Source organism: Anabas testudineus, chromosome 4 (assembly GCF_900324465.2).
Source record: "Anabas testudineus chromosome 4, fAnaTes1.2, whole genome shotgun sequence".
Lineage (NCBI taxonomy): Eukaryota > Metazoa > Chordata > Actinopteri > Anabantiformes > Anabantidae > Anabas > Anabas testudineus.
The window spans coordinates 15,212,221-15,224,633 of NC_046613.1; the positions used below are offsets into that span (position 1 = coordinate 15,212,221).

The 12,413-nt window shown below is 39.8% G+C and overlaps 1 protein-coding gene across 1 annotated transcript in view; it reads left to right on the forward strand.

Annotated features, from left to right (window-relative positions):
* psmd1 (proteasome 26S subunit, non-ATPase 1) overlaps positions 1 to 8,418 on the forward strand; it is a 30,953-nt gene extending 22,535 nt beyond the window's left edge. The window contains exons 20-25 of the mRNA XM_026345527.1: positions 2,057 to 2,226; positions 3,693 to 3,785; positions 4,116 to 4,202; positions 5,744 to 5,926; positions 7,125 to 7,287; positions 8,219 to 8,418. Of these exons, the coding sequence (XP_026201312.1) occupies positions 2,057 to 2,226; positions 3,693 to 3,785; positions 4,116 to 4,202; positions 5,744 to 5,926; positions 7,125 to 7,271 (680 nt within the window). The 3' untranslated portion in view covers positions 7,272 to 7,287; positions 8,219 to 8,418. The remainder of the gene's footprint in view (positions 1 to 2,056; positions 2,227 to 3,692; positions 3,786 to 4,115; positions 4,203 to 5,743; positions 5,927 to 7,124; positions 7,288 to 8,218) is intronic.
* Positions 8,419 to 12,413: the final 3,995 nt, after the last annotated feature.

Genomic DNA, 12,413 nt, shown 5'->3' on the forward strand with positions numbered 1-12,413 from the left:
CCAACTTGATGACAGCCAGAACCTCAATCGTATATCAAATCAGGCACATTAACCACAATAAACTCAGACTAACATGCTAAGATGACCCTGCGTGAGACCATCCAGTCAAACTCTAACCACTAGGGTCATTTTTCAGACTGTACACACACTCCCAGCTCTCCGTGCTTCATGCCAAACTCCAGCTCTCAGTACATACATGTTTTCAGTACAGCTTCAGCATGTAGCGTACAGTTTAAACACATTCCAGACAGGACACACACCACTTCTGTTTGAATGGCAGGCATGCTCAAGCTCATGCAGTGTGAATGTTATTGTATTCTGGTTCTTGTAGGGGGTTTGGGGTATTTGAGGTGTAGACGCAATTGTATTCAATTTGACGAGCGGAAGCGATTAGAGCAGTATTATGATCACTGGTGCTCATTACCCAGGAAATGTCAGCCTCTCTTGTCGTTCTCTCACATACTCTGTATCCATCTCTCTCCTTCTTACAATTACATGTCCAGCTCCCATTTACTGACTTTTCCTCTCTAATTGATACACATCATTAATTAGTGGTTTTAACAGATCATCCTGTCTTTCCGTTTTATGGTATTCGATTGCTTCATCTTCTTAAAAATATAAACAAGAGTGGTTGTTGATGTAGTCACATTAGACCTTTGAGCAGTCCTGTGTCTTGCTCACAAAGTCCTTGGAATGAAAATTGCCCTGCCATGCAGAGAGCTTGCAAAAATAGCAGTAAAGGGGAACCTGCTAGCCAAGTGCTCTCAACCTCTTGTCTTGTTTTTAAGAGACTCTTAAGCACCGGGTTGTGATACAGCAAGCACATCTCTTGACTCATCCTGGACAAGGTTAAGTTTCTGGAAGTGGAATGGTTTCAACACAGGTTCACGTGTCAAGGAAAGACCCCATTTTATAAGACCGTTTCAGTGACCTCAGAGAGCAGCAGATGATTGAACTGGTATTGTTTGGGTTTATTTCATTTTTAGCTGGAAGGGCTACTCCCTACTTACATCTTTTTCAAAAGAAATGTTTTAAATTTAACCATCTGAAAAATTACAGCTTGATCAGGGTTGTCCCTTCTATCGCTTCCTCTTCCACCCTCTGTCTTCCTTTCTGCAGTCCCTCCCTTCTGTTTGTCCCAGAAAGGCCAAGGGGAGGTCTGTGTCTTTTGTAGTGCTTAAAGACGCAGCCCCAACACCCATTTGTCACCTTCTCTTTTTTTCAATCTACTCCACCGGCATTTGGAACATCTTCTTGACCTTGCTACTCTTGATAAAATAAATTATTTAATTAACTCCCCTTAAAAATAGTTAGTAAAAAATGAAACCAGAAAATTTGTCGTTGTTATATCTCACAACTTCAAAAATCATCTTGTCTTTTTTTTTTTTTTTTTTTTTTGGTAGATAAATTATTACTCTCCAGTGTAGCCAAACGTAATGGTGTTGAAAGGTGCCTGTTTTTTAATTGTAGTACAGGATGCTATAGACAATGCATTCCTGAATATAACTGATTAAAGGTAAACGTGTCTGTCATTTAAATCCTGCCCTAAGATCAACAGCTCAATCATGTTGACGCCAAAAGACAACCATAACAGGGTGGTGACCACCCTGGTCTTTGTTGTCTTTGACCTCCCACTCCGTCACTGTGAAGTTCTTGTGCCAAGTTGTAAAATGTTTTTACAATCAGTGAAGTCTCTCATCAGAGAAAAGGCTGTTTTAACTATCAGAACTGTATAATGTGTTTATCGCATTTTCAGTGTTTGGTATTGTGCATATAAGATCAAGTATAACTCTTGACTCAGAACATGCTTAAGGCTAAAGGAAACTGTGGCTCTGACCTCAATAGCTGTTTAAACTTATTGCTTTCTGTTATACACCAACTCCGCTGGTGTATAACCACTAATTTAAGAACTGGGAGAGAAGAGTGTTTAATGTGTAAATTATGACAATAGGAAATATACTGTAATTTATACTGTGACATAATATTTTTTAAATCTGGTTGCATCTGGTCTGTTCTATAATACTGAAACCCTCTAACACACCTTTTTGTTGTCCAGGTGGACGTAATGTGACCATCTCTCTGCAGTCCAGGACCGGTCACACTCACATGCCGTCCGTGGTCGGCCTGCTGGTCTTCACCCAGTTCTGGTTCTGGTTCCCTCTCTCCCACTTTCTGTCACTGGCCTTCACACCAACTGCTATAATTGGCCTCAATAAGGACCTCAAGGTACTGAAGCATGTAGATATATTGACTTTTTTCACAGGTAGCACTCTTCTACTACAAACTTTCAGGAGCACCAGCACAAAATTTAAATTGACATTCAGTAAAACAGATATTACATATACATATTTTTTCCATCTTAACTGTATTATTCATAAACGAATGATAAAGTTTTAACATTTACAGAAATAATTCGCTGTTTTATTTTAAAGGCAAAGCTCAAATAAGTTAAGTAGTTCTTTATGGCGGAACAAACTAATTAAGCTAAATGGTGCATCCTTTAACACTGAAAAATAAATTCATAAATGTAAATATAATGGCAGCTCTTCTTTCACAGTGTAAGAAGCTGTATTTAATTTTGTGGCCATGTCAGTCTCATCTTCAGACATGACTCATGACTAGATTCAATCCATTCATCCATTATCCAGCTGTCCCGAATCCATCCTTAACATCCATGGTTTCAAATGAAGTCAACTTATTAAATTATATGTTATGAATATAGTAACAGTCTAATATATCATGAACTCACCATGAAAAAGTAGGTATTCTGCAGATTACTTATTAACAATTATATCTTAATCTTTCAGTCTTCACAGCTGGTAGAGGCAGTGCTTAATAGCATGGTATTGTTTTTTAGCCAGAGATGACTATTGCACATATCCAATACCATTTGTCACATAGCAGCAATTATCTATTTATTGATGGTGTCCTTGACTTGTAATGTATAAGCATAGTTGTGTACAAGCAAAACTATAATCTGATCACTAAAAGTATGGCTGCTTAATTTAGCTGCTAAATTTGTACCTGGCACAGTATTTGGTGTGGAAAATATTCAGCTTTTTACCTTGGTAACAAGGCAGCTCATCCATAATAAGGTTCTCTGACTGTGGCCCTGTTCTGGCTCAATGCCACTCGCTCACTGATGCCAGGGTATCAGCGAGACATACAGGGTCTTTAACTCACATCAGATGGGCATTATCTCTTCACTGCTACCACAACTTGCAGCATCTGACACCGGGACACATACACACTTTTGTGTATTGTGGAAGGCACTGGATGATGAAACTGGAGAAGGCAGTGGGTGTTAAGCCCCTTCATCATTTCCCAGAGTGCAGAAGGAAGGTGGCAGGATCGTAGAGTTTACCAGACTCTTTGCTGCACCCTGCCAAGGCTCGTCAGCACCTGTTTAACTCCACAGCACAAGCTCTAACAGAAGATGCCAAGGATGTTCTTTATTGAAAAACATTCCTATCATTTACCTGTTGTTTTTTCAGCAACACATTTTGCTTCAAGGCTCTTGGTATAGAAGATAAATCTCTTAATATGCCTCTGTACTGCAGTGAGGTGATATAAAATAAAAAGCTACAGCAGATTTAGACCATAGAAGTCTTTAATAAAAAGAGAAGCTGGAACAAAAACTTCTAAATATCTATAATAATAAAAGAAAGTAACTATTTTTGTGTTTTCTTCAGATGCCCAAGGTACAGTACCGCTCCAACTGTAAACCCTCCACCTTTGCCTACCCACCAGCTCTCGAAGTTCCCAAGGAAAAAGAGAAGGAGAAGGTGAGAACTGAGGCACCACAACAGATCAGCTTTTCTGAAGTTATTAGTCAAGGAAAGTTGATATCAATTAGTTTTGAACCCTCCCTCTCACACTCATCAAATTCTTGCCCATTATGTTTATTAGTTTTAGCATTTCTGGCCTACTTTTCCCAGTTGCTATATTTCACAATCCTAGATGCTCTTAAAGAAAGATATGAAAGACCAAGCAGTGTTTATGTTATGGTTGACTAGTTTTGTACATTTTAAGCCATGTTTGGAGAAGATCTGAATGTCTACAGTATTGTCTTACATTGTGGAAATAACTCTGCTCTCTTTCACTCTGCATGGCAGGTATCCACAGCTGTTCTCTCCATCACAGCCAAAGCCAAGAAGAAGGAAAAGGAAAAGAAAGAAAAGGAGGAGGAGAAGATGGAAGTGGTGAGAGAAAATTCCCAAACACTTAAAACCGTGTCCTCCCTCCACACTAATCATCTTATTTATGTCCTTCTTTGTTTTCACTAGTTACATTTTCAAAGAATTCTGATCTCAAGTGAGGCTGTTTACACGGCCTAAATTGAAACAAGTGATTTGATCCTTAGAGCCTTGTAGAGTATCGAGACTTCCCAGTATACAATCCAGATACTTGGGGGGTATAAATAGGGGTGTAAGTGGCACCTTTTACTCTTTGACGCCACACACACTTTTTTTTTTTTTTTTTGTTTGCATTGATCTTTTCGACTCATTAGCTCCACAGCAAGTCTAACTTTCACTGGGATTTTCTCTGGGCGTTGATCCACTCGCTGCACACGCTGCAATTCAGCTCTGGTGCTGAGAGACAAACTTGGAAATGTCCGTCCTGCTCATATCTACAGCTCTTGATTTTATTTGACTTAACTTATTGTAAAGGCAGTTGAAAGGAGACATATCTACTCAAACTGGAGTCAGAATAGTTTTTTACTGTAGAACCGAGTCTGACCAATGCAACATTTTGATCCTGTGTTCTGAATATTATACAGTTCTGAAAAAGCTGTATAATTCCCTACCAGCGTCTGTTAAAGTCCTACAGCAGCACAACTTATTTAGAGGTACTAATTAGGTGATCACCTGATCCTGTTAGATGTTAGAAGTGTGAAAAACTGGTGGAGAGCAGCTAAAACCCATTAAAGCAGTGATTGCAGATCAGGGTTATTTAATCAAATACTGATTCCTGAATGTTCTTTAGTACGTTATTTGAAATATGGGAGAAATATTGTCAGCAGTTCATAAAAAATAAAACAAAGCTGTTTGTTTCACCAGACCTGAGAAACGGATCATTTGCAGGGTTCTCCAATTTTCTCCTAGAGCTGTATATCAGTGCTACAATATCCTGGAATAGTGGGAATGAAAACAGAAACCAAAGAAAAAGGACAAATTCAAAGTAGTGAGACAGATGTTTTTAATATACAACATATGTGTAAACATAACACACACTTGTCTGAACAACTAAGAATATACAATATGCTTTTTAGATTGCCAGTTCCATTGGCACCTTCTGTCCTTCATTGTCTTGTTTATGGGTTTCCAGTGTCGTGTTTGATGACTCAACAAATGGCCATCAAGGGCGCCAAAGGACTGAATCACAGAAAACTCAGAAAAAATTGAATTTATTACTCATAACTCCTTTGTACTGTCAAATAATGTCAAATAAATGCTAGAAAAATATGTTTTGATTTTGGTTTGAGTGCGCGTGGTTTAAACCTGTCACTACTGTGGCTGATCAGCAGTTTATTTGTAGGAATATGTGAACAGAATTAATGTGCCTTTTTCTATACATAGAAAATGGACTGTAAACATTTAGAAAAAGAGAAATAAAAGAAATAAACAGTTAAACCACTGAACTGTTAACAGCTTACAGGATTACAACCGCCTTTTTATAAAATGTATAAAAACAATATAATCACAGCCGACTTAATAAAGAAAATATTGGTTCTCTGTTACAGGAGGTCCAGGAAGGCGAGAAGGAGAAGGAGAAAGAGAAGGAGGAAGAAAAGGAGAAGGAGAAAGAGAAGAAGAAGGAGGTAGAGCCAAACTTCCAGCTCCTGGAGAATCCAGCCAGAGTGATGCCAGCCCAGCTCAAAGTCCTCAACATGCCTGAAACCTGCCGTTACCAACCCTTCAAACCGGTAACAACACCCTTCTGTGTTTGTCAGTGACTGTGTGTTAAGACAAGTACAAAGTAGAACAGACACTTATTCAGGATTACTGTTCGTGAGCAAAAAGACAGGAGACTTGTTATCTCGACATAAATATAAATCTGAGGGGCATTATCAGGGCTTTACCTTTAGAATGATTTACATTTTAGGTAATTTATAGCATATATAACACAAACACAATGGCATCTGGATTGTACTGAACATAATGTAGTGACATTTAACTGGGTAAATGTATCTCAGAGAGGAGTTTTCCCTAAAACATTTTTCGCTCTTATAAATAAATCCATCCCAGTAGTTGGTTTTGGCCTTTATTGAGTATCTACAAGTCCAGAAACTCTCCTCTCTTCAGGCCTATAAACCAGACGACTACAATCCTGCAGCAAATGTTGACAGTTTTTGCAGTAAATGGCAGGATGATGTGCAGTCACCCCATGAGCACTACCCTAGTCCTGTAAAGAGGAAGCACTGTTTGATTTTGTGTCCAGCAAGCTAAGCCCAGAGTATTACATTCTACGACCTAGTGTATCAAGTGCCAAAATGGTGTCTTTGCTTGTCTAAAGTTTTGCATTGCTGCTTTCCTTTTAAGGTTTTGTTTTTATATTCAAAGACAGTTTTAGGAAGTGAAAAGGTTTTGCAGACTTTTCTTGAAATCTGTTAAATATCAGCAGGTTTATTGAAAGCCTAATATGTAGCTTGGCAACGTTAATATAAAGTGACCTGACGTCTTGTTTTTGATTTCTAATTGGAATTTTATTTTAAACCTTTTGTTATATTAAAGCTAAACAAAACATTGTAGTTCACACTTATTGACCTTTTGAAATTAAATTATTTTTGATTGCAACTTTTATAAAGTTACAGAGTAAAAATGTTTTTATCACTTCAACAAAATATTAATTGAAGTTCTGTAAAGATAATAAATATTACAGATAATGCAGTGTATCTATTCAGTGTAATACATTCAATATCTGTTGACTAGAAACAAAGTTTGGTTAATGGCAGGTCCACACAGCCTTTTTCTGCCATTTAAGCCCTGGAGGGTGTAAACTGTTGATTCCAGCTGAAGTTAAGCACATGCAGAGGAAATTCTTGTGGTTTATCTTTTAGTAAAACCTATCTTTACTCACTATTCATCAGGAGCTAACTAGTAGTTTTCACTTTGTGTCACCAGCTTCATACTGGAGGGATCATCATCATGAAAGACACTAGTGAGGAGGAGGAGGAGCTGGTGGAGCCTGTCTCAGCTCACGGCCCCAAAATCGAAGAGGAAGAGCAGGAGCCAGAGCCCCCAGAGCCCTTCGAGTACATCGATGAGTAGAAACGTCTTAGAAAAAGTATGTCCACGCAAATCATTCCTAGTTTTGTTTTCCATATTTGCCTCTTTATGTCCACAGGATCTGGAAAATTAGAACATTTAATTTAGTCAATGTGTTTGATACAGAAAATAGTGGCTAATGTAGGTTGAACTCTATAACAGATTTATATTTACTAGCTCATCTTTACAAGTGATACATCAAAGGTGAGAAACACTGAGCCTCAACAGCGTTAGTTAGCAGAAAGCAAATCAAGCTGTTGGACAGAAATGGTTTGAACACAGAGTTAAGGTTACATTCAGTTAAACACTGTCGCCAATCTCCTGACACTTTTCTGGCTTTAACACACTCACACACAGCTGTCAGGCTGTTTTCTTAGAAACTACCATTAAGCGATAACACACAGTGTAGGTCTGTCCTTTTGATTCCAAGCCTAACCCAGTTTCACCCGTCACTGACAGAGGTATGTAAACGTCGCTGCCAGCTCACAGGGCAAACCTACTCGCTGTGTTTGCCAGTGGAGCTGGATGCTCAGCGATTCCTGGCTGCTTGTTGCATTTGTGTTGGATTGTATTGGCTGCAGCCTGCCTGCCATGTAGGAGCTCACTGTTGTGTATGATGAGACCAATGAGGTGTTAATGTCCAAATTAGGGCCTCTGAGCGCACTATGTCATCTCTTTATGAGGTTCAAGTGCTGTGTGACAGATTAAACACAGCGGAGGTCAGTGTCAGCATGACGAGTGTGTAGACGTCGTTGTAAATAATAAATTGCGTTATTTTAACAGACTTTTCATAATGTTAGTATACAAAATTGTACATTATATGCAGTATAAAAGTCCTTTTTTTTTTTTTTTTTAACTCCCTTGATGAGGTTTTTCTTCCGCATATTTGTGCTTCTTAAAATTAAAATCAATCATTTCTAACCAGTGTTTCTCCACCCTCCTCTCTTCAGGCATCAGAAGAAGTGAGATCTCAGCATGTTGGTCCAGCGTCTCGCCTCTGTACATCCATTTATCCACCCACCTCCCTGTTTCACTTCCTCTTTTACACGTTTCTTTCCTGTAACGGCTCCTCACTGGCCAGACGGGGAATGTTTTACATTCACAAACTGTATAATTTTCTGTCCTTACAATAAAAATGATATATATTGGAGACTGGAGAGCGAGTGTGTTTATTTGAGTGGCTATTTCACCAGGCATGCGTTAAGGGAATCTATCTAATCCCATACATTTAGACTGGTTTACATTTTTAGCACTCAGCAGCAGCAGCAGCAGCAGCAGCAGCTGAGGAGTCCACCCAGCAGTCTGTCTCTGTACAGTGAGCCCAGTCTACTGTATAAAGGCTAAACAACACTGGGTGGCTGAGGGGAGAAATGGGCCTTCAGGCAAATAACTTTCTTGGCCTAAAGATCAAGAGTCAAGAAATAAATGTTCAACCAGTTTCAAGAGAAACAGTAATGTCTCATGCTTCCACTGAAATACAGTGTGTGTGTGTTTTGTGGCCTCATAGTTCATCGATATGTCAAAATAGCTTTTAAGACTTTTAGATTAGTTCAAGTCCTTTTGTTTTATGTTCAGCATATTTTTTTTACAGTCGCTGACAAATGTGCAAACTCCATTCATTAACTCTGGTTAAAGCCTCGTCTCTAATTGTAAAAATATATATATCTCAATGTTTGGAAAAGATTTTGGACACGTGATCCCATACAGAAGACGACTTGTTTGCACTCGTCACCTACAGCGTGTATTCATATATGAAGACGAGTGAGCCGTGACCACTTGATGCTTATCTTAAACTAAAAATGTAAAAACAACCTATTTTCTTAAGGAAACAACATGTTAGTAGAAAACCCTGAAAGTTATCACATTCATTACAAATAAAAAGCAGACTTCCTTTAGGTCGACCTTCCTCAAAACTTCTATGATAAATTGAACATTCATTCATTTTGTTTATGCAACTTGAAAAAAGAAAAAAAAAAATTTGCACATACAAACTGAACTTTTAGTAAACAGAAGTAAAACGTGGGAGATGTTCACTAAACTACCATAATGCAAAAAAAAAAAAACTATTTAAGTAAGATGTATTAATTAAATTTGATTTTAATTCATATGATTTTAACCCTGTAACAACAGAAGTCTCAGTGTTACTGATAACCTCTTTTGACTTTTCTAAATTAAACATTTCAAATAGTTTCTTTGCAGCTGAAGTTTTGCGATCTTGTCTTTAATTCAACTTTACGGAGGCCTAAGTTAATACTAGTTTAAGTATCCAAAGGTCCATCATCAGTAGAATCTCGTAAAAGACTAAAGAATTTGTTTTGTTTTCTAGTGCTTTTTAATCTTCAGCCCGGGTTCAAGTTTATCGTCTTCAAGTGGCCAGTTTCCCCAACTAAGTGTGGTTACATTTGGTAAATGAAGCTTCATGTGGAAAAGTGGTTTGGGAAACATTCGGAAAATAATGATACCGCCCGATGTTTTCTGCGTGAAATGTGTTGGAATGCCAATCGTCTGATTTTTAAAAAAATATTTTTTATGTGTAATGCTGGTGGAAAAATGTCTCTGCTGTGAAGTAAGTGGTTGTGAGAGGCTGCTGCTCACCGACCATCAGAGAATCGGTGTATGTACATTTTGGCCAGACTTTCAGTCTAATCAGTTCCTCCCTTCACATTCCCTCATACTTGGTCATGGAGACCAGTCTAACAACTTCATGGACTCGGTGGTCTTTTCGAATCCTTTCTCATCCTGGACGTTCACGCTCGCCTCAGGTCTCCCACTTTGATCTAAGTGACAAAATCCATCATCGTGTCTCAGTTTGTGATCCAGTGAGGTGGATGCAAAGACACATCTGATTTCACATGTAGAAACAAACAGTTGAGTCAACAGCTGAGGAGGAGATTTCTATTACAACATCGCATTCCCGAACACCATCTACTGTAGTCTACATAGGAGAAAACGCAAAGCCTCCCTCCCTTTGCTCTTTTTTCCAGCTAATGAGGTTCTCTCTTCCCGTACGTCCTGGTGAAGCAGGGTGGGATGAGATGTAGTTTAGCTGTGTGTGTGGAAAAATCAGCCATGACCTCATTTTGTCTGTCTGGCAAACGCACAGGTGATACAGATCAGTTCTTCACCAAAGAACCGGGCCTGGAAGGTTTCCCGTCATTGTAACGCATTTATTAGAGGAAAGCAGAGTTCGAGCTCTGGCTGCTAGATCTAAGATAACAGGATCCTCGTGGATGAACGCTCATAAACAATCCTGGATGTCCCCTGCAAGTTAATGTACGTGGTACTAAACTGTTTGAAGGGCAGTTGTTACTCTAACTAAAGGCTTTAGGCCTGTGTAGTTACTGAAGGCCTCTTATACGTGGTCCTCCAGATGATTCATCTTACTTTGGTGAGCTCTGATTCCTCCTCTCATGCTACCATGAGATACTTTTGAGTGAAATATCTCAACAACTGTTAGATGAACTGCCCTGAAAAGTCTCAGGACGTACTATTTAATAACTAATCTTTTATGTAGCACCATCATGAGATGAATTCGTTCCCTACTCTCTGATAAATTACCTGCAAATCGAGGATGGTGAACATCATGTGTTTCTGCATTTAGCTCAGTGTTCGATGACTGATTAAGGACACAAGATCAAACCTGTGACCTTGTTTTTACAAATCCACGATTGTAACTTGTGCTTTTTAGGAAGTGTGAAGGAAAGATTGCAGCTTCAAATTCCCTAATAAACACAACTAGAAAGCTCCATACAAGGGAAAACGATCCCTGGGTGGCATCCAGCCAAGTCGTGGACAGGAGCCGGAGGCACTAACGTCTGTCAGTAAACTGACAAATCAAACATCGAGGAACGATGAGGAGGAGGAGGAGGAGGAAAGGTGAAGGTTTGTGCATGCAGACGGAGCATGTAGTCACCGTCTGTGGATGCAGAGATGGTGACGGTGCTGATGAAAGGATGGAGAGTCATCGGCGGTCAGAGCAAACGAGCAGAGCTGCCAGAGAAGCTCGTTGCACGGGTCAGCGAGCGTGTGCAGACGAGGTCGAGGTCCCCGAGAGGTTTTGGCTCCATTCAAGAACCAGCGAGTGATGTGCCTGTGGTCCGTGATGGAGCGCAGGATGGGGCCTCGCAGTTTCAGGAGGCACACGTCTAACAAACACAGGATGTTGTGGATTTTGGCCACAGCAGCCTCTAGATCATGAAGTGAAAAGACGGAGGCTTCCGACAGGGACGCAGCAGACTGAGGTGATTCCAGCTGACACTGAACTAAACACTCGGTGTTTGTTCTTTTGTTTTATTTCCAGTCATCTATAATCTTATTTATCTGTCTGTTCATATGCTGCAGGTTCACTCAAGACACTGAACTCAGCATCAAGTAGCTGCTTCATTCATTTGTAGGTCCACTCGTACATTAGACTGTTAAAAATAACACAGATCACTCATAAGAATAACTGCAGAACTCCACCGGCTGCATGTTTTAGTGAACGTTCAATTAGATTTGTTCCACATTTTATCCCTTTTGCTTGCTCATCACGACGGGAAGCCTCTAACAGCACTGCAGAGTCAGTGATGCGCCATCAGAGGCTTTATAATGAACAGCTTTAGGAAGCTCCAGTTCCCCGTCTCTCTGCGTGTTTACTCAAACCCCGTCCTGCCCCAGAGACTAAAGTTTAGTGTTGGAGGATTCACTTGGCCCCTTTGATTTCAGATAGGCCAGCTGATGTCAAAACAGTCTGAAGAGTTATGTATGGCTCCCCATTGTCGCTGGGAACAATCAAAGGCAGGTGGGCAGAGCTACTGCGAAGCTGAAACACTGAAGATCACTTCACTGTGGTTTTACCTTCTTAAAGCGTTTGAAGTTCCACCGCTGAGGTGAAAACCTCCGGTCTGCGGGCGGAGGACTCGCTCCGGTGAACTCCAGGTTGGTGACGTGGCCCCTTGGGTCAAGGTTCAAAGATGTGATTCTACTGGCAGCAACAAATACTGTGTGGTGGAAAGAAGCCAGAAGATGAGAGTTAATCTTCTTTAACATTACTCGTTGCTTCATTAGACTAAAACACTTAATGGCTAAATGTAATAATCAGACTTTGATTTACTGAAAATCGAATTCAGATTTTGTGCAGCTGCACGATTGTTTAGACGATTGTTT